We start from the raw sequence: 18,286 nt of genomic DNA, 5'->3' as shown, positions 1-18,286 counted from the left end.
TACAGAGAAGAGAAAACACCTCTGAGAGGAGTGAGAGGCCTCAGTAAGGAAGTTGCAGTCTGGAGCCACCTGGACGGGTCAGAGCTCTATAGCTGGAGAAGCCAAGGGCATAACACACAGTAGTGCAGGTGTCAGCCAGGAATCAAGGCTATGACAGCTGGAGTCCGGGGCCAAGAACTACAGGGGGAAGGAGAAATGCTTGTTCCCCCAACTCCTATCTCCTGCCATGGGTGTGGACCTCTACTAGCTATGACATTCCTACCATCTCTCTGCCTCATCCCTCACTCTTTTCTCCCTGCCCCACCCTGGGGCAGACACAGTGACTTCCCTGATGCTAGGGGGAGGGGATGGTGTGGGTTAGCGTTAAAAAAAAAAAAAAAAAAAAAGCTTCATAGCTCAGCCCCTTCCTCTCTCCCCTCACTCTCCTGGGGGTGCCTGCTTTCAGAGTCTGTGCAGCTCGTCTCCTTCTTACCATAAACCTTACCTGGGCAGCAGCAGCTGCCGCCCACACCCTCCCCTGCTCTCATGGCAGTGCCTGCCACATCCAGGACCATGTCCAAATTCTAAGGCTCTGTTGTTGTAGTGTCCCCTCTAAGCTGCATCCTGCAACCCAGTCCTATTCCCAAAGAAGCCCAACATCCCCTCTGGATCTGCCTGTCTGCATTACCGTTTGGTTCAAAACCCAGTGCTGTTTACTGGGCCTCTCAGGACACCAGAGAGGCTGGGTTGGGGAGGACTAGTGGGCGAGCTGTCCCCTCCACATTCTGCTAATGCCTGGGACATGAAAGTTTTTCCTGTTTCCATGAAACTTGTATCCTTAATGTTCCTTTCGACTTGAGCTAATTCTGAGTAAGTTTTTGACCCTTGCACCTAAATTTGGCCCGAGGCAGAAACAGCGGGGATTGGCTTCTCTGATGGCTGAGTCACTTGTCTTCCTGTTTTCTCCCTCATGTTCCACTTCTTGTAGGCGTGAATTAAAGTAGAACCAGGCAGGCGGCACTCTCCTGTTGGTGACCAGCGTTCCACAGTAAAATGGGGTGTGACAACAGCTGGCAGAGCAGCAGCCTGCCCGGGGCTGTGGGCCGCATTCCCCCTTCACCCCAACCAAGCAGCCAGCCCTGCCCTGGTGCCAGGCGCCAATCAGCTGAGCAAAACAGGCTGAACTCAGGCCCTGCGAGGCCAGGACGGTGCCTGTCAAGAACTCCTATTCCCTCCAGGGCAAAAAGAGGGAGGACCAAGGCTTGCCCTGAGCCGAGGGGCTTCCCAGGATGCGAGACTTTGTTTCAAAACTGAGCCCTGGGCAAAATGGGGCAAGTTGGTCACCCTCGACGGAGCTTAGATTTAAGGAAAAGAATCTGGGACCCTCTAGCTTTTACTCCAGTCTAACATAACTCTCTGATTGTCCCTTTAGTAAAACAGAAATAATGTCAGTCTTGAAAGAATGTCATGAGGCTTACATGGGGACACATGGAAATGGCAGGCATTTGTCTTGCTGGAAGGTCCTCCAGTTTCCCCACCCCCTGAGGTTTTGTGTGAAATCACCATTCTCCTTCCCATGATTGTAAGTCAGATTATAAGCAGCATTTGAAGTGTGATTTGAAGTGTGATTAGGTCTATGTCCCTTGTCCCAACATTCTTTATGCCAGCTTTCATTCCCACAGCTCCAGCTGGAGACATGCGCCCTGCAACTTAGCTGTACCTTGGGGTGTCCTGTCTACTGCAGGATGTCTTCAGTGCCTATAACATTCTTTTCCAAATTAGGTTACTGGGCCTTTGCATATTTCATCACAGGGCTGGGTCCATGGGACTCCAATCTGGGAGGATGGTCCTGGGCACAAAATTGAATCTTGAAATAGCTCTAAGGTTTGCCATCCGGATTAATGAAAATAAGTGTACACCGGGGAATGCTTCACTAACTGGAAATCACTATTATTCTTAAACTGAGAAATGGAAGGGCTAGATCTGGTCATAATTCTGTTAACCAACTGCATAACCTTTAAGCCAGAACCTTTACCTGTAAAATAAAGAAGTAGATGATTTCTCCAGTTCCTTCCCACTCAAGTGTCCTATGACTGATTAAAATTGTATGTCCATTAAGCAATTCAAAAGGAATTATGTCTGGCTATCTGAAAGCTCACAGCCAGCCCAAGGAGGAAGTGCACTAAAGGCGAGGCCCGGCTGCTCCCCAGCCCAGGACTGCTTGCTGCTGTGTTAATTGATGATGATGGAATAAAGCGCATTTTATGAGAGTTCATGAGTAGGAAGTCCAAGGAGCCTATACATTAGTCACGTCTGAAAATCTTCCTTGCTGGTCCTGCAAGCCAGAGGAGGTGGCCACTGCCACTTGCCCAGATGAAGGACATATCGATCCAGAAAAGGGAACAGTTAGCCAACATTGCTTTATTTGCTCAATCGCAATAAAAACTTTTTCCAGGGAGAAAACCCACATAAAAGTATTGGAGACAGAATTCTGGATCAAGTCAGGCCACAACATAAAATTACATGGTAACAATGGTCTCCAATTTGAGAGAAGCAGCATAATGTGCCCCAACCTCCCACAAAAACCTCAAACCCTTGAGACACTCGGGAAAACAAAAGAAGTCATCTTCCATTGACCCTTTCCTCCTGTCTCCTCCCCAGACTCCCTTGTGCTTGTACAGGGCAGGGAGGGGAAAGGAAAACTGATCAGTTACCCTGGGGCTTCAATCACCCTGTTGAAACTGGTCTGAGTGCCAGAGAGACAACCAACATGGCTCCTGCCTTCAGGGTCCACATCTTGAAGAGAGAGACAAACACATGAAATGGAAAAGCATCCTGGAATTAGATGCTGGGCCAGATGAACTGGAAGTAGTTCTCAAATTTGAGTGTGCCTCAGACTCCCCAGGGGCCTTGTTAAAACACAGATGGGGCCGGGCGCGGTGGCTCAAGCCTGTAATCCCAGCACTTTGGGAGGCCGAGACGGGCGGATCACGAGGTCAGGAGATCGAGACCATCCTGGCTAACACGGTGAAACCCCGTCTCTACTAAAAATACAAAAACTAGCCGGGCGACGTGGCGGGCGCCTGTAGTCCCAGCTACTCGGGAGGCTGAGGCAGGAGAATGGCGTAAACCTGGGAGGCGGAGCTTGCAGTGAGCTGAGATCTGGCCACTGCACTCCAGCCTGGGCGACAGAGCGAGACTCCGCCTCAAAAAAAAAAAAAAAAAAAAAAAAAAACCACAGATGGCTGGATTCACTTGGTTGGGGTAGGGCCGATATTCGGCAGTGCTAACACCGTTCTAGGTGCTGCTGGTCCATAGATCATGCTCTGAGAACCAGTGCTACACACAGGGCTCCCCATACCTTAGTGTGCATATGAACCACACTAAGTCTGGGGGCCTGGGTAAAGTGTAAGCTGATTCAGCAGGTCGGTACAGGGCTGGGGGTCTGCATTTCTAACAAGCTCCCAGGTGATGCCAATGCTGCCAGTCCGTGGTCCCCACTCAATAGCAAGGGTGCTCCATCTAGACCAGAGTGCGATGGAAGTTAGAGAATGGGATGAGTTTGGGTTGATATTGGCAGGGAAGGTTAATGGTAGTTACTGGGACTTGGGCTGGTCCCTGAAGAATGAGCAGGATTTAAATAAATGAAAAGGCTGTATTCTGGGAGAGAAACTTGAGCACAGACAGGGCAGTGGGATTGAGAATAGCAAGGACAGAGGAGTGGATACTGGCCATTATCACAGATGAGTGACAGACCGAGGCTTGGGGCCCTGCATGCAGGCGCCTCACTCCATCTGCCTCCACCCCACCCTCCCCAAGCAAGAGGCTGATGCAGTTCCAATAAGTCTACTGGCAGCCAGTCTTCATAATGGAAATAATTATTGTTCTGCGAGTCCCAGACTGACAGCTCCCAATCCTGCCTGCTCAGCCAACTGAGTTATTTTTTCACCTGGCTTGTTAGTAATGGTTTGTTTGGCAGCATGAAGTGACTCCCACTTTTCCTTTCCAATCTCAAGTCAGAGAAGCCTCAGTTCTCCAAGAGTTGAGTGTCTCGAAGCCACATAGGGTGGTTATGAATTTCTCAGCAGGCAGCCAGAGCAACGAGCATGTTCTATATGGTGCTTAGTCATGGGTTCCTCTCCTGATCCAGTGAGGGTCATGATCAGATAAAGGAATAATAGCCCCTTCTTTCCCCTCCCCTGCCTCGGAAGTCTTTCGTTTTCAGGTTTGTTCTAACAAAAGGCTCACCTTTTCTTCAACAGAGTTGCATTTGTAGGTGCAGAAACATGAGAGTTCATGTGCAAAAGGCCTGTCATTTGAAAATGAAACTAATATTTATTGGGTTTCCCAGCAATGCTGTAACAAGGCACTACCAACTGAGTGGCTTATAACAACAGAAATTTTATCAGTCCTGGAGACTGGGAAGTCCAAAATCAAGGTGTTGGCAAGGCCATGCTCCCTCTGAAGCCTCTAGGGGATGGACCTCACCCCTGGGGAGCTGGAAACCCTTCCTTGTTTTTTCCAGTTTCTGGCATCCCTGAGTGTTCCTTGGCTTGTGGCAGAACCACTCCAGTCTCAACCTCTGTCTTCACAAGCCATTCTCCCCAGTGTCTGTGTCCAAATTTCCTTTTCCTTGTAAGGACATCAGTCACACAAGGTATCTGTAAGGACCCACCCTACTCCACCTGCATCTTCTTAACTAATTAGATCTGTCATAACTTTATTCCCAAATAAGGTCACATTCTGAGGTACTGGTAGTTAAAACTCCAACATATCTTTTTGGGGGGCCCAATTCAACTCCTAACAGTTACCTTCATAGTTTATAACGTTATATTATCTGCTGAATTTGACCTTGTCTTTTAGAGGGGCTTTTTCCTCTAAACTAGAATAGCCACTCAGGTGAACAGAACTAATAGTAATTATTTTTAAGATGTGACTAGCAGCAATAGGAAAGGGAGCTTTTAACCCTTTGTTTCTAGTTATTCTGGCTAAAAATGGTTAGCTCTAGAGAAAAATATGAAAGGCAGGGGGTGTTATTTATACTTCCTGCATTTTTTTTATTACCATAGCCATGTATTAATTGTATATCAAGGAATTGGCGGCATTTCCAACGCTTGGAGGAGAGGGCGGGGTGTCGTTCCCTTTCGCTGATGCAAGAGCCTAGTGCAGTGGTGGGAGAGTTATCGGCAGGAGCAGCCTGCCGCCGGGGCCTAGGGGTGACCCGTCTGACTTCCTGTCCATGCCGAGCCCACTCGAGCCGCAGCCATGTCTGGGGACGAGATGATTTTTGATCCTACTATGAGCAAGAAGAAAAAGAAGAAGAAGAAGCCTTTTATGTTAGATGAGGAAGGGGATACCCAAACAGAGGAAACCCAGCCTTCAGAAACAAAAGAAGTGGAGCCAGAGCCAACTGAGGACAAAGATTTGGAAGCTGATGAAGAGGACACTAGGAAAAAAGATGCTTCTGATGATCTAGATGACTTGAACTTCTTTAATCAAAAGAAAAAGAAGAAAAAAACTAAAAAGATATTTGATATTGATGAAGCTGAAGAAGGTGTAAAGGATCTTAAGATTGAAAGTGATGTTCAAGAACCAACTGAACCAGAGGATGACCTTGACATTATGCTTGGCAATAAAAAGAAGAAAAAGAAGAATGTTAAGTTCCCAGATGAGGATGAAATACTAGAGAAAGATGAAGCTCTAGAAGATGAAGACAGAAAAAAAGATGATGGTATCTCATTCAGTAATCAGACAGGCCCTGCTTGGGCAGGCTCAGAAAGAGACCACACATACGAGGAGCTGCTGAATCAAGTACTCAACATCATGAGGGAAAAGAATCCAGATATGGTTGCTGGGGAGAAAAGGAAATTTGTCATGAAACCTCCACAGGTCGTCCGAGTAGGAACCAAGAAAACTTCTTTTGTCAACTTTACAGATATCTGTAAACTATTACATCGTCAGCCCAAACATCTCCTTGCATTTTTGTTGGCTGAATTGGGTACAAGTGGTTCTACAGATGGTAATAACCAACTTGTAATCAAAGGAAGGTTCCAACAGAAACAGATAGAAAATGTCTTGAGAAGCTATATCAAGGAATATGTCACTTGTCACACATGCCGATCACCAGACACAATCCTACAGAAGGACACACGACTCTATTTCCTACAGTGTGAAACTTGTCATTCTAGATGTTCTGTTGCCAGCATCAAAACCGGCTTCCAGGCTGTCACGGGCAAGCGAGCACAGCTCCGTGCCAAAGCTAACTAATTTGCTAATCACTGATTTTGCAAAGCGTGTTGTGGAGATGTGGCTGGACAGGTTTGCCATCAGAGTGGATATCCCGTTCTATTAAAAACAAGATTAAAAAGCTGCCAAGATTTTTGGCGAGTGGTTGGTTGGTCTGAAGTCCTTGCAAGACGCTGATGTTCAAGCTGTTGACATACTCATTGCCTACTTTTAACACCTGTCAGAGAAACGTGATATAGGGTAAGGAGGTGCTTTTTAAAAATCGTTCATAGACTTCTGTAAAATGCAAGATAAATTAAAGTTATGATAACAGTGATTCTTTCAAAAAAAAAGAAATTGGCAAGCACTTTTCATGCGGCTTTAAAAATTATGTGTAAAAGCAGAATAAGGTAGACTTCTAAGTTCTTACACAAAAGAATGTTCAAAATAATGTGATTTAAATTACTAAATATGTATACCATAATTCTGTGCATATATCTGCATACATGTGCCCATGTATTTGTACAAAGAAAAAGGCCTAGAAGAATAGACAGGAACTGCTTTTTACTTTATATTCTGCAGGTTTTGCCACTTTTAAAAGGAGTACTTTTTGCATGTGTTTAAATTTAATGTGATGAACTTCCCTATACCTCAGCCAGAGCTCAATTAAGCCTCTACAGACTCCAGACAAGAATTGTTGAATAGTTTAAAGATATAGGTGGGCCGGGCACGGTGGCTCACACCTGTAATCCCAGTACTTTGGAAGGCTGAGGCAGGCGGATCATGAGGTCAGGAGTTTGAGACCAGCCTGACCAACACGGTGAAACCCTGTATCTACTAAAAATACAAAAATGAGCTGGGCTTGGTGGCACATGCCTGTAATCCCAGCTACTCAGGAGGCTGAGGCAGGAGAATCCCTTGAACCCAAGAGGTGGAGGTTGTAGTGAGCTGAGATCATGCCACTGCACTCCAGCCTGGGCGACAGAGCGAGACTCCGTCTCAAAAAAAAAAAAAAAAAGAAATAGGTAACAGAAAAAAAAAACTGAAACTTTTCAGTCCCCCTTGGCTCTTATTCCTGCTAGAAATAATGTGACTATGTAATAATAAATTCTGCTTAAGGGTTGTATTAGTCCGTTTTCACACTGCTATAAGGAACTGCCCGAGTCTGGGTAATTTATAAAGAAAAGAGGTTTAATTGACTCACAGTTCAGCATGGCTGGGAAGGCCACAGGAAACTTACAATCATGGCAGAAGGGGAAGTCAGACGCCTTCCTCACAAGGCGGTAGGAAGAAGAATGACAGGAGGAGGAACTTGCCAAACACTTAAAAACCATCAGATCTCGTGAGAACTCACTCACTATCACGAGAACAGCATCGGGAAACCGCGCCATGATTCAATTACCTCCACCTGGTCTCTCCCTTGACATGAGGGGATTATGGGGCTTACAATTCAAGATGAGATTTTGGGTGGGGACACAGCCAAACCATACCAAGGGCTTTTTGTTGTTTCTTCAGTAGTAGGGCCAAAATGTTTTTTTACAGTTAAGCATGATTCTTACAAGAATATAGAATGAAAACCTGAAAAATGTTTAACTCATTAATAGAGAACCGCCAGCATGGTAAAAGAGCATTAGAATAACTGAGTACTTATGGCCCATGAGGAAAGAATTTGAGAATAAAGTTGCTAGGTTAAACACAAAACTGGTTAAAGTTCTTCAGGGCAATACAGCCAAAACCTTTGGGGTTATCTTTTCTACCAGACAGAGTTCATTTGCATCTCCTCTGGACAAAAATCTGCAAGTTATATGCAACCTCCCAGAGTCTGGGCCCTAACCAAGAGTAAATAGAAAATCAAAGAAAGGCACACACACGGCCCCCCGAGAGAATTAAGCAGTCGTTGAGTGGGCCTGCTGGTATGATATTGAAATGACATGCAAATCCTTTTGCCTTATTTCTTAGTATTGGATGCTTTTTTTGACGTAAGATAAAATTTACATATTGGCAGCTGTAGCAGTCTAGTTTCCAAATGGAGTTTGCTCTTAAAATTAATCTGCTTTTCACTATATTTTGTGTCTGTTTTTAATAAGAAAAATGACCACCAAGCAATGTGGGCATTGCAATAACATTCCATTATTAAAAAATGTACTTTAACATTATTTTGATTCTCACTTTGCTGGGTACTAAAACATTTTATGAGCAATTTAAATTTTGTATCAGTACCAAAAAAAAAAAAAAATAGTCCACATATCTGCTGTGAGTTGATGCCAGCAGCAAAAACATTGATACCCAAGGCAGTTTCAAATATTTATATGGATTTTGGACATAACCTTGCACAAGTTACTGAATTTCTTAGCTTCATCCTCTATGCAAAATAAGACCTTCACTAAACTGCTGTATTTATAATTTTGTGATGACACATATAAACCTGGGATTACACTGCTGTGTTCCTATTTTACTTTTATATCCACATTCATAATTTCAGTTTCGGGGCTTCCTTACAGGTTGTTTGCTTTATAATTTGTCTTGCTACGTGATGTGTTCTTTTACCTTGTGATTTTAAAAAGGATAAACTATGTGTTTTAATTGTATCAATTGCTTTGTTTTTCCAAAAACAGAAATTATACTTATCCTTCTTTCCTTTCTGTAGAGTGAAATGGTGTCCTTTGAAGTCCCCTAACATTAGATGTGAAATTTAACAAATCTCTCTCTCCCTCTCTTACCAACTGCCATTTTAAATTATGGGCATTCTGTTCTCACAATTTACTGTCATTTTAAAAAAATACAGAAAACACCAAAATGTGAACTTACATAGAAATTGTTAAAATTACACACCTAGCTTAAATAGCAAATATTCAGTCAACTTTTTACTATGCTCTTGAAAAGCTATTCCATGTTTGTCAACAATTTGTTTAGCATAGCAATATGTTAACCTAAACACACTAAATTCAGCATCCATTTCAGGCAGAGATGAGCTGTCTGATTTACTCAACACGTTTCTAGTTAGAAAACATCACGAGACAAAGTGGAATCGTGCCACATATTTGGATGAAGCCAGAAGCAGCACCTTTTAGGATTCTTAGATCTGTTTTGTGCATGAGCTGTTTTTGAAGCACTCTCATGTTTAGTCATTAATTTGCATAAAATTTTTTCTGTGTTATAACTTTAAGTGCAGTTTGCATGCAAGACCAGGATACCCAAAAACCTTGAAAAAATGGTGCAGAAACTCTGTATTTACCTTCAAACCATTGAACTGTACACTTTAAATGGGTGAACTACATATGTGAATTATTCTCAATAAAACAAAAAACTAGCATAGTAAACATTCATGCTCAGCCTAGGCAATATGGTGAAACCCCATCTCTACAAAATATACAAAAATTAGCTGGGCATGATGGTGCATGCCTATAGTCCAAGCTACTTAGGAGGCTGAGGTGGATCACCTGAGCCCAGGGAGGTCAAGCCTACAGTGAGCTATCATCAAGCCACTGCAATCCAGCCTGGGCAATAGAGTGAGACCCTGTCTCAAAAAAGAAAAAAAGAAAAAAAAAAAAAAAAAAAAACTCATGTATTACAGTTTATATAGGAACTGTTTACTTTCAAGTTAAATTTTTAAGGGGGCTAGACTTGGCAGAAAGGGAGACATTGAGACACGAATCAGTGTAAATGCTGAGTGGTAGGTGGGGTTGAAATGTATCATGCCCACCAAGAAAGATTTAAGACCTGCAAAATGGCAGGGAGCCAAGACTACATTTAGGATTGAGAGGCTAGAGAAGCCAGTGAAAACAGAAAACCAAAAAAGAGCAAAAGAGCAAGTAGATAATGACTAACGACTGACTTGGATATTTGCTTTGCTAACATAAAGTAAAGGGTTTTATTCAGTTCCAAATTTCAGGGAAAAAATAGCTCCACACTTTCTAACTACTGTTAGGAGTAATATTCTAAACTCAAAAGTAACTTAAATCCATTTTATCCTATCTTACCTCACTTTGTGAAAGAGAAACCTTAAACCACAATTCTTTTGTTTTTACAAAGGAAAAAAATGGAAAACATACTTTTCTACTAGAAAAAGGAAATGACAAATACTGAAATGTGGGAAATATGAATGGTAATGAATGTCTTTTAAGGTAAATATCCAGGGTATTATTTGGTCAGTCAGAAACTTAGAATCTGAATAATGCCTAAAGTTTCAATGCTAAACAAGGTAAATGAATTATTCTTTATTTCCAGTAACAAGACAAGAGAAAATGAATGCCTGGGTCTCCAATCAGCAACTGCTGATTCTAAACTTCAGTGACTTTTTTTTTTTTCTGATAAAGGATGAAGAAATTTTGAATAAAATCTAACGAACCACATGAAAATTTTAAACAATTTTTCCTTTTCATATTCCATCTGACCCCAGTCAAGAGTAAGGAGAATATGAGTCAAGAGAAAATAAAATTAAACATTAAGCATTTGCTTCTCTGGGTGGAATGGCTTAAAGCTTTCCCTCCCAAGGTCTAGGGAACTTTTTAAAAAGAGTTTTCCTAAGAGGGATTTTTCTACATTTTCATGCAATTTTAGAACTTTTTTAAGATTTCCAATATAAGATAAACCATTTTGGAAAGTGTGAATAATTCCAGAAACAGACTTTATTTCTAGGCCATGAAACTTTAATTTCCTCTTAATATTCACTTACCTACAGCCCAAATTCTCCACGTATTTTGCCAGATATTGCTTATGAGCTACAAACAGGGCAATTACTTTTTCTGCCTCATGAGATTACTCATACACATACAAAAAAAAGTATCTTAAGGCTGCTGATGATGATTACATCTGAGGCCACAGAAGTTACTCTGCGCCTTCCTCTGGAGACACGAAGCAAAGACACTTTCCTTTCTCCTGATTAGGGTAATTTCCACCACAGAACAGCTTTTCCATAGCAGTAATAAACTAGTTTGGGAGATCTGAGATGCAGGGTCTAAATCTTTGGAAGCCAAACAATAAAAAACAAAATATGTAGATAGCATATGGCTGCCTTTAGTTTGTTTTCCCTTCAAGTTCTTCCCGGTTTTGATAGCCTCATAAGGGCCTAATTGTTGGCAGCACCCAAATAAAAGAGATTTTTTTAAGCTTTATATTTAGTAAGTGCGTTTTGTCATTTCCTCACCTTTTTATACATTCCTACCTGATCACCAAATTATTATGGTTTGAACAGTGCTTGGCTTATAGTATTCAGTAAATGTTGATAACAATTGTCATTATCCAGAGACAGAAAACTATGTTCAATATTTAAATCTTAACCTATTTTATCAATGATTACTTGAGAAAATCAAGTGTAATTCAAGCTGAACTCTTTCAAATTGTTCTCTGGTAGGACACGTTTATTTTTAACCCTAAATGTTATGTCCCTCTAGCCTAGCTATATAAAACAGCCTTACTCTCAAAGCCAATGCTAGGGGGAGAAAATGGACAGGTGACTAGATTAAAAGAACTGAGAGAGACATTAAAAAAAAAAAATGCAATGAAACCTGATTGACTCTAGATCCAATAAAAATCTACACACTTTGGAATATGGGCTGGATATGGCTGACATTACAGAATTATTCATTTTATTAGGTATTATAATGGTATTGTGGTTATAAAGGAGGATGTCTTCAATCTTAGAAAATGTAGGCTGAAATATTTAGGGGCAAAGTACTGTGACCTCGGCACCTTATTTTCAAATGGTTCAGCAAAAAGTTATATATTTAAATAGAAAAAGCAAATGTGGCACAATATTAACAACTCATGAATTTAATTGAAGGGTTTATTTTATTATACTTTCAACTTTTCTGTAGATGTAACATTTTTAAAATAAAAAGTTGAGAATAAAAAAATCACAAAAATAGTTTTACTGAGGAAAACACCACACATTCCTTTTTACTGTAATATTTAATATAATAATATACACTTATACATTGGTATTATTTACACTTCATAAAAAAAATCCATTCAACCTGAAATTAACTACCTTAAACACACTATTTAACTTTCAGTGCTAATGTATTAATTTCTTAAATATAAATCAAAATAGCTCAATATCTATTTTAAATTACTGATAACTAGATGCAGATGTAAGGATCATGAAGCAATACTTCCATTAAGTTAAAAATCTCAATAATTTTTTTCAACATTTCTTCTTTGTTTTTCTTCTTTGTCTAGAATAGTCTGTTTTAAGCTCAAAGTAGCATCTTGAAATCCCGGATTTAAGTCTAAGACCTTCTTGAAATCTTCCAAAGCATCATCAAAATATCCTGTACCAGAACCCAAAAAATGGAAAAGAGAAAAGAAACTGAGTATTTCTATATATTATTCATGGCAAAGCTTTGATACATGTACTTTTGCTTTTATATTTATGAGCTTTCAGTCACTTCTAGTAAAGGAACTTTTTTATCTTAATAATATAGAAATGTGTATATCAAAGTAATTTTGTGTGCCCTTAGGGAATAATACACCTAAAATTAGCTATGGGTTTATTTATTGAGATTTAACAGGTAAATATTATCAATCATCTTAAAATTTTAACAAAACTGTATCGCCTGTTTTACATAACTGCAGTAAAATTAAGAAACAGGAAACTAATTTTCTTTTTGACACTTTAAATGAGAAACAGTACCTATGGTCCCTTTAATCCAAGAATCTAAACTTCACTTTCTATTGTTTTATGTGTCTTCAAAGATTTTAACTCAGAAAAGTTTCACAGGCGATCATGTGAATTGCCTTCATTTCACAGTTGGGAATGCACAAGCACAAAGTAATGGGGTCACCTGGCTCCTGCACCCAGGTCCAATTCCCACCCCAGTGCTCTGCTGTGATCTATAACGCCTATCAAAAGCCTAAAATAAACTCAGGGACGCTTCCTTTGTTCCAAGCTCTAAACCTAAATTTCACAGAACTTTAAAATTTGATTACTACGTTTTACAATATTTGAGACCTCTGAAGTAACAGAATACAGTCAATGACAAAACCCAAAAAGAAAAAAAATTCTTACCCAGCCTATACAGTATCAACCCTCTGTTGTAATATGGAACTTCAAAATTGGGTTGGACTTCTATGGCAGATGTGTAGTCATCCATGGCTTCATAAAAATCAACCCTGAAGTACTTGATTTGCCCCCTGTTGTTATATGCAGTAGCCAAATCCTCAGGGCTGCATTTGCTTTAAACAAAAAGTTCACATTAAAAACACTGTGTTACCAAATTCCTCTCATTTCCACTTTCATTCTCTTTTGGGTATTGTCAAACTTCACAGCCTTATAACATGCAGCATCAACACTGAAAATCCAAGCTGAAGAAAAACCGTACAAATAAATAAAGAGCTAAAATCAATTTCTGTGTAACCCTGTTATCTACTTTTGTAGGGTTATACCACTACAATGTCAACCTGAAAGCATACTAACTTTCTAGTGTGTTCACTACCAACTTGTCCTGCTGAATATAACATTAAAATGATTCTTCATTTTTCTAAGCACACACCAGCAGGGCAAAGAAGACAGATCAGTTAAATGCTAAGCAATGAGGGAAAAGCCCAAGTATGCTATGGACATGTCACAATGTGAATCAATTTCATTCTCAAATTTTTAAGTGATCTTAAAACAATGAGATTTGAAATCATTTTCCACCAATAAAGAACTAAAGTTGGCCGGGCGCGGTGGCTCAAGCCTGTAATCCCAGCACTTTGGGAGGCCGAGACGGGCGGATCACGAGGTCAGGAGATCGAGACCATCCTGGCGAACACTGTGAAACCCCGTCTCTACTAAAAAATACAAAAAAAAAAAAACTAGCCGGGCGAGGTGGCGGGCGTCTGTAGTCCCAGCTACTCGGGAGGCTGAGGCAGGAGAATGGCGTGAACCCGGGAGGCGGAGCTTGCAGTGAGCTGAGATCTGGCCACTGCACTCCAGCCCCGGCGACAGAGCAAGACTCCGTCTCAAAAAAAAAAAAAAAAAGAACTAAAGTTAACGCTAGGTGAAAATTCAACATGCTATGATCCCCAGGAAGTTATCTCTGGGGACAGAGTTGCCCTCCCTTCAGCCTCAGCTGCCATCCTCCCCAATGCCAGGCTGGCTTCCTGCTAGGAGGGTGAGCTCCTTTAGCCCCCTCAGGGCTCCAGTCAGTTTGGATGTCCTTTGTGCGGAACTGGCTCTGCACCTGAAGGCGCTAGAGGTTGCCCAAAGAGCTTTACAATAGCAGCCTTTCCTGGGCTGGACACCCAGGGAGCTCTGACCAGCCACCAGCTCAACAGGTCACAGCCCCTGGCTGCCCTGAACCTTTCTATGCACAGGACAAACAGTCTGCACAGAGAACATTAGTGGCTCTGCTCTGAGTCAGGGATAATTCTGTTTCCCTTTCTTTTTTCCCAAAGCAATTCTCAAATTAGAACCAAACACAGAACTCATCTGTCACTTCTTTGTAATACCCCGTAGTAAAAAGTATAGTCCTCCAAAAATATCTGTGAATGCGGTTAGTGTAAATAAAAGGTACTTCTCTTATTATCTTAATCCTTGAGATTTCAGACAGGCACTGTAACTACTGCTACCCTAAGAGGCACTCACAGCCCAAGGGCCTCCTTCAAACCAAGTTTGCTAACGATGGAGAGGAACTGTTGCAATTTTAGAAAATGTCTATGAGCTGTGATAGAGACTGGGTGTAAGAATACTTCTGGATGCCACTAAGCACCCCTGTTAAAACCTAGATTACAAGAGGGCACCACTCCCCTTCACCTATGTCTGACATGACACTAGTTGAACTGCTCCCAGTAGAGAGTTTGAAGAAAAACGCAATCTCAGGATGCCAGTAAGGTTTTAGTCATTAAATCGAAGTTTCAAAATTATTGTTATAAGTTTTTAATACTAATTATATATTCGTAATATATTCAGAGAATCATAAAATGTTAGATTTAGAATTAGATCTTATTAAATCAACTCCTAAAAGTTTTTCATGTGGAAATTTTGTTTCATATTTTAAAGCAATGGACTAACAGCTGAAGCTGAAATTTTTTGTAATATTAAAATTTTTGTAATGATAGCATTTATTATAATGGAATTCATTTAAGTTACCTAGCCCAAATGTGAATTTTTAGGATTTGCTAACTTTCGCAAAGTATTTTGGAAATTAGGTTTATGACTAAAGCTATACTTTAGATATTAAAAGAAAATATCACAAACCGTTCAAAACGCAAGGCATTCAAAAATTGCAAATATTGTTTCAAAATGATTCAGTGACCCAATACTTCAAAAATAAATGTAAGCTCCAGGATATAAATCGAAGGGAAAAAGTTGAAATGACAGAACTCAGTTTCAATCCATGAGTTCCTAGAATTTTACCAAAGCTTATTTTACAGATGAAAAACAGGCTGAGACATTAGCCATGTGGCAGTGCCAAGACTGGAATTCAAATCCCTTCAACTGCGCTATGACAAACTGTCTTTCCTGTGCTGGTAAGGCATAGTTATTACATTTGCTACAGACACTTGTGTTCTTAGGCTGAGACGTGCAAAGAAGGAAGAATAACAAGACTAGACAGCATCAGTATACCTGGTGCTTATGAATACTTTTTTAAATCTACTAGATAAGTCTATTCTTAGAGCTCGAAACATGAATAGTTTCGCTTTCTAAAGGTGCATTGAGGAAAGTAGATGGTATCGTCTTATTATCTGTTCAGAAACGTCTATTATTATTCTCGTGTGTTATTGAAATGAGAAGGTAATTTTATCTTTCTGGTTTAATTTCATATAAGTGTAACAAACAGGGTAAGAATCAAGTCCTTAGTGAAGTCTCACACAAAAGACAAGCCGGGATCCTGTCTAGAAAACTCAAATCCACAACAGACAACTCACAACTGTTCAAAAAGCTGTTCAATCAACCCCTCTGTTCTTTTCTCCTCCTGGTCCACTCCATACCATCAACAAGCCCCATCAAGGCAAGACTTGGGGTATAAACAAATGCTACACATCCAGGCACAAGCTGAAAAGATGATTTGGGTAAGCAGATAGTAGCAGGTGAAGCTGCTAACATCACAAAAAGGAAGCCAGCCAATCATTATGTGCTTCCTGGTGAAAGTATACACGTGTACCCACCTAAAAAGTATTCTTGCCATGATACTGAATCCGAATTCAATTGGATCAAACCTCAAGGTTTAACTACCAATTCACAGCAGTATGAGACAGATGACCACATTAAATGACACAAGAGATTCAGTCAGCAAGTCCAAAACGCGGAAATTCAAAGGACACAAGAATCGGTTTCCTTAACAAAGGAAAAACTGTGTTGGGAAGGTGGAGAAAAGACTTAAAAAGTCTTGATGTGTATCCTGACTTGAACCAACTGCGAAAAGCGAACCAAAGAACAAAACACCTTATTAGTGGATCAGAAAGGTTCCAACACTACTTGATATTAAGTAACTATTTGATGATATCGAAGTTCCTTCCGAAACACCCATGGATGAATACGATGGGCAAACTGATAATGCTTAAGCCAAGTGACAAACACCTAGACGTTCGTTATGCTCTTTTCCACATAAACGTTTTTCGTAACACCACCAAAAGCCAGCGCTGTGACACTGAGGTGGGAGTCGCGGTACCGTGGCCCTACGCAGCCGTGATCCCTTCCCTTCCCAGGTCGCGGATTTCCCGCCAGCTAAAATCACAAGTGGAAAATCCCTATCTGTCCTAAGTCTTTGGGTGGGAATGAGGAACGTGGAAGGAGAGACGGCGGGGTGAAAAGCGGCGGCACGCGCCCGAGGAGCCCTCAGGGAGTTCGGTTCCCGGAAGCTCCCCGCACCGTCGCGGCAGACGGCTCCTCGCGGGTGGGCTCCCTCCCCGCGTTCTCCGCCGCCCTCATCCTAGGCCTCGCCTAGGCCTTTCTAGAAAGACGAACGTCGACCCGCTCAGTCCTAGTGCTGGGTTACGACACGCGCCGCCCGTGAGCTCCAGCAGCGAAAACACGAGCCCAGAGAGCCGCAACGCCGCCTCCACCCGGGGTCGCTGCGGCCCCAGGTCTCGCGATAGTTACCTCCCGGGACTCTCGCCGCTGGAGGCCGCGCAGCCGCACTGGCGAATGTAAGCGGAGTACAGCGTCTCGGCCTCCGCGTACTCGCCCTTGTTGAAATGAGTCTGGGCGAGTGTTAGGGTTGCGCGGCTTTCTTGCCCCTGCTGTCCTTCCATAGCAGCCAAGGCCTAGTTTTCGGTGTAGAATGGGGGTTGACCTCTGAGCGGCTAAAGGTGGCACCACAAAGCCACTTCCGCACACTGCACTCTACCTTGACAGCCAATCTTGGCGCTAGGTTTGTGACTTCTGGGGACCCGTCGTCTCGCGAGATAACTGTTCCGCTGCTGGGAGGGCGTTTGCAGTGGGCCCTGTGAAGTATGTTGTTACCGCGCTTAGACCCGCCTTCCTCGTTTCTTAGAAGAGGCGCAGATGCGTGGTCGCAAACTGATTTCCAAGTCCGTTGTCTGATGCTGCGAGACACTATCCTTTTGTTACAGTGGATTGGGGCCGATGACGCTGGAGGTGGAAGAAGCCAGGGTTCTGTTTCTTAATGGCGAATTAGCCTACGGGCTTCCTGTCGCTCCCTTGCCTTTCAGCGTCCCTACTTAGCAAAACTCCGCGTTTAGGATGTTCTCACTAGGCTTTGTCTACCCTGAAACGCTTTGGGTCGACCTTCCACCAGGTCTGTTCCGCGGTCCAAACTTCTCTACCGTTTTTGATTCTCTAGAACTGTGTTACGATTAGTAGTATATTGTGTCGAGAGTCTGGAATCTTTGATGTTAGTTATATTCCCTGTTTATGGCAAAGGGAAATCCAAAAAGTAATTTATTATTTACATTACGTTTAATTCAAATTAAAATTATGTAAGAACAGTTGCCACCCACGCTACCCTACGTGCCTGCTGTGTATCTTTTCGGGGTCTGTCAATTCTGTTTTGCTTCCCAAAGTACTTGCGCCCTTTCCGTCAGAAAAAGTAAAGATGAAAAATATATTTGGAGCATGATACTTGCATGCAGAAGTCTTAACAGGACATAAATTGTGTGCTTTTTGGCTGCTTTCATTAGATTTTTAATTTTTTCC

The 18,286-nt window shown here is 41.8% G+C and overlaps 3 protein-coding genes across 4 annotated transcripts in view; 1 reads left to right on the top strand and 2 right to left on the bottom strand.

The window, feature by feature from the left end:
- Positions 1–554, bottom strand: part of LOC117063069 (WD repeat-containing protein 35-like) — a 20,333-nt gene extending 19,779 nt beyond the window's left edge. The window contains exon 1 of the mRNA XM_033176835.1: positions 485–554. Within this exon, the coding sequence (XP_033032726.1) occupies positions 485–554 (70 nt within the window). The remainder of the gene's footprint in view (positions 1–484) is intronic.
- Positions 555–5,089: 4,535 nt separating this feature from the next.
- Positions 5,090–6,334, top strand: LOC117099706 (eukaryotic translation initiation factor 2 subunit 2-like). The gene has a single exon (XM_033239181.1). It carries the CDS (start codon positions 5,245–5,247, stop codon positions 6,244–6,246), a length of 1,002 nt encoding a protein of 333 aa, XP_033095072.1. The 5' UTR covers positions 5,090–5,244; the 3' UTR covers positions 6,247–6,334.
- A 5,639-nt stretch (positions 6,335–11,973) lies between these two features.
- Positions 11,974–17,509, bottom strand: LOC117099705 (tetratricopeptide repeat protein 32). 2 transcript variants are annotated; one of them, XM_033239180.1, is made up of 3 exons: positions 17,231–17,509; positions 13,214–13,380; positions 11,974–12,476 (listed from the first exon to the last, which is right to left on the bottom strand). In XM_033239180.1, exons 1-3 carry the CDS (start codon positions 17,380–17,382, stop codon positions 12,337–12,339), a joined length of 459 nt encoding a protein of 152 aa, XP_033095071.1. In that variant the 5' UTR covers positions 17,383–17,509; the 3' UTR covers positions 11,974–12,336. The 2 variants fall into 2 exon arrangements, 1 of the variants encoding a protein (XP_033095071.1); XR_004443959.1 differs by lacking the exon at positions 17,231–17,509 and adding an exon at positions 17,000–17,224 and having other exon boundaries at positions 12,100–12,476.
- Between the last annotated feature and the right edge of the window lie 777 nt (positions 17,510–18,286).

The sequence above is a fragment of the Trachypithecus francoisi genome, unplaced genomic scaffold (assembly GCF_009764315.1).
Source record: "Trachypithecus francoisi isolate TF-2019V2 unplaced genomic scaffold, Tfra_2.0 Lachesis_group17, whole genome shotgun sequence".
Classification (NCBI taxonomy): domain Eukaryota; kingdom Metazoa; phylum Chordata; class Mammalia; order Primates; family Cercopithecidae; genus Trachypithecus; species Trachypithecus francoisi.
This window is presented reverse-complemented; position numbering and strand designations above follow the sequence as displayed.

Bases quoted from the DNA above. Each gene is read 5' to 3' on its own strand.
- LOC117099706 (XM_033239181.1), top strand. From the start codon at position 5,245: ATGTCTGGGGACGAGATGATTTTTGATCCTACTATGAGCAAGAAGAAA.
- LOC117099705 (XM_033239180.1), bottom strand. From the start codon at position 17,382: ATGGAAGGACAGCAGGGGCAAGAAAGCCGCGCAACCCTAACACTCGCC. The intron at 13,381-17,230 runs GTAACTATCGCG...TTTTGTTTAAAG, and splicing joins AGCGGCGAGAGTCCCGGGAG to CAAATGCAGCCCTGAGGATT. The intron at 12,477-13,213 runs GTAAGAATTTTT...GTTCTGGTACAG, and splicing joins GTTGATACTGTATAGGCTGG to GATATTTTGATGATGCTTTG.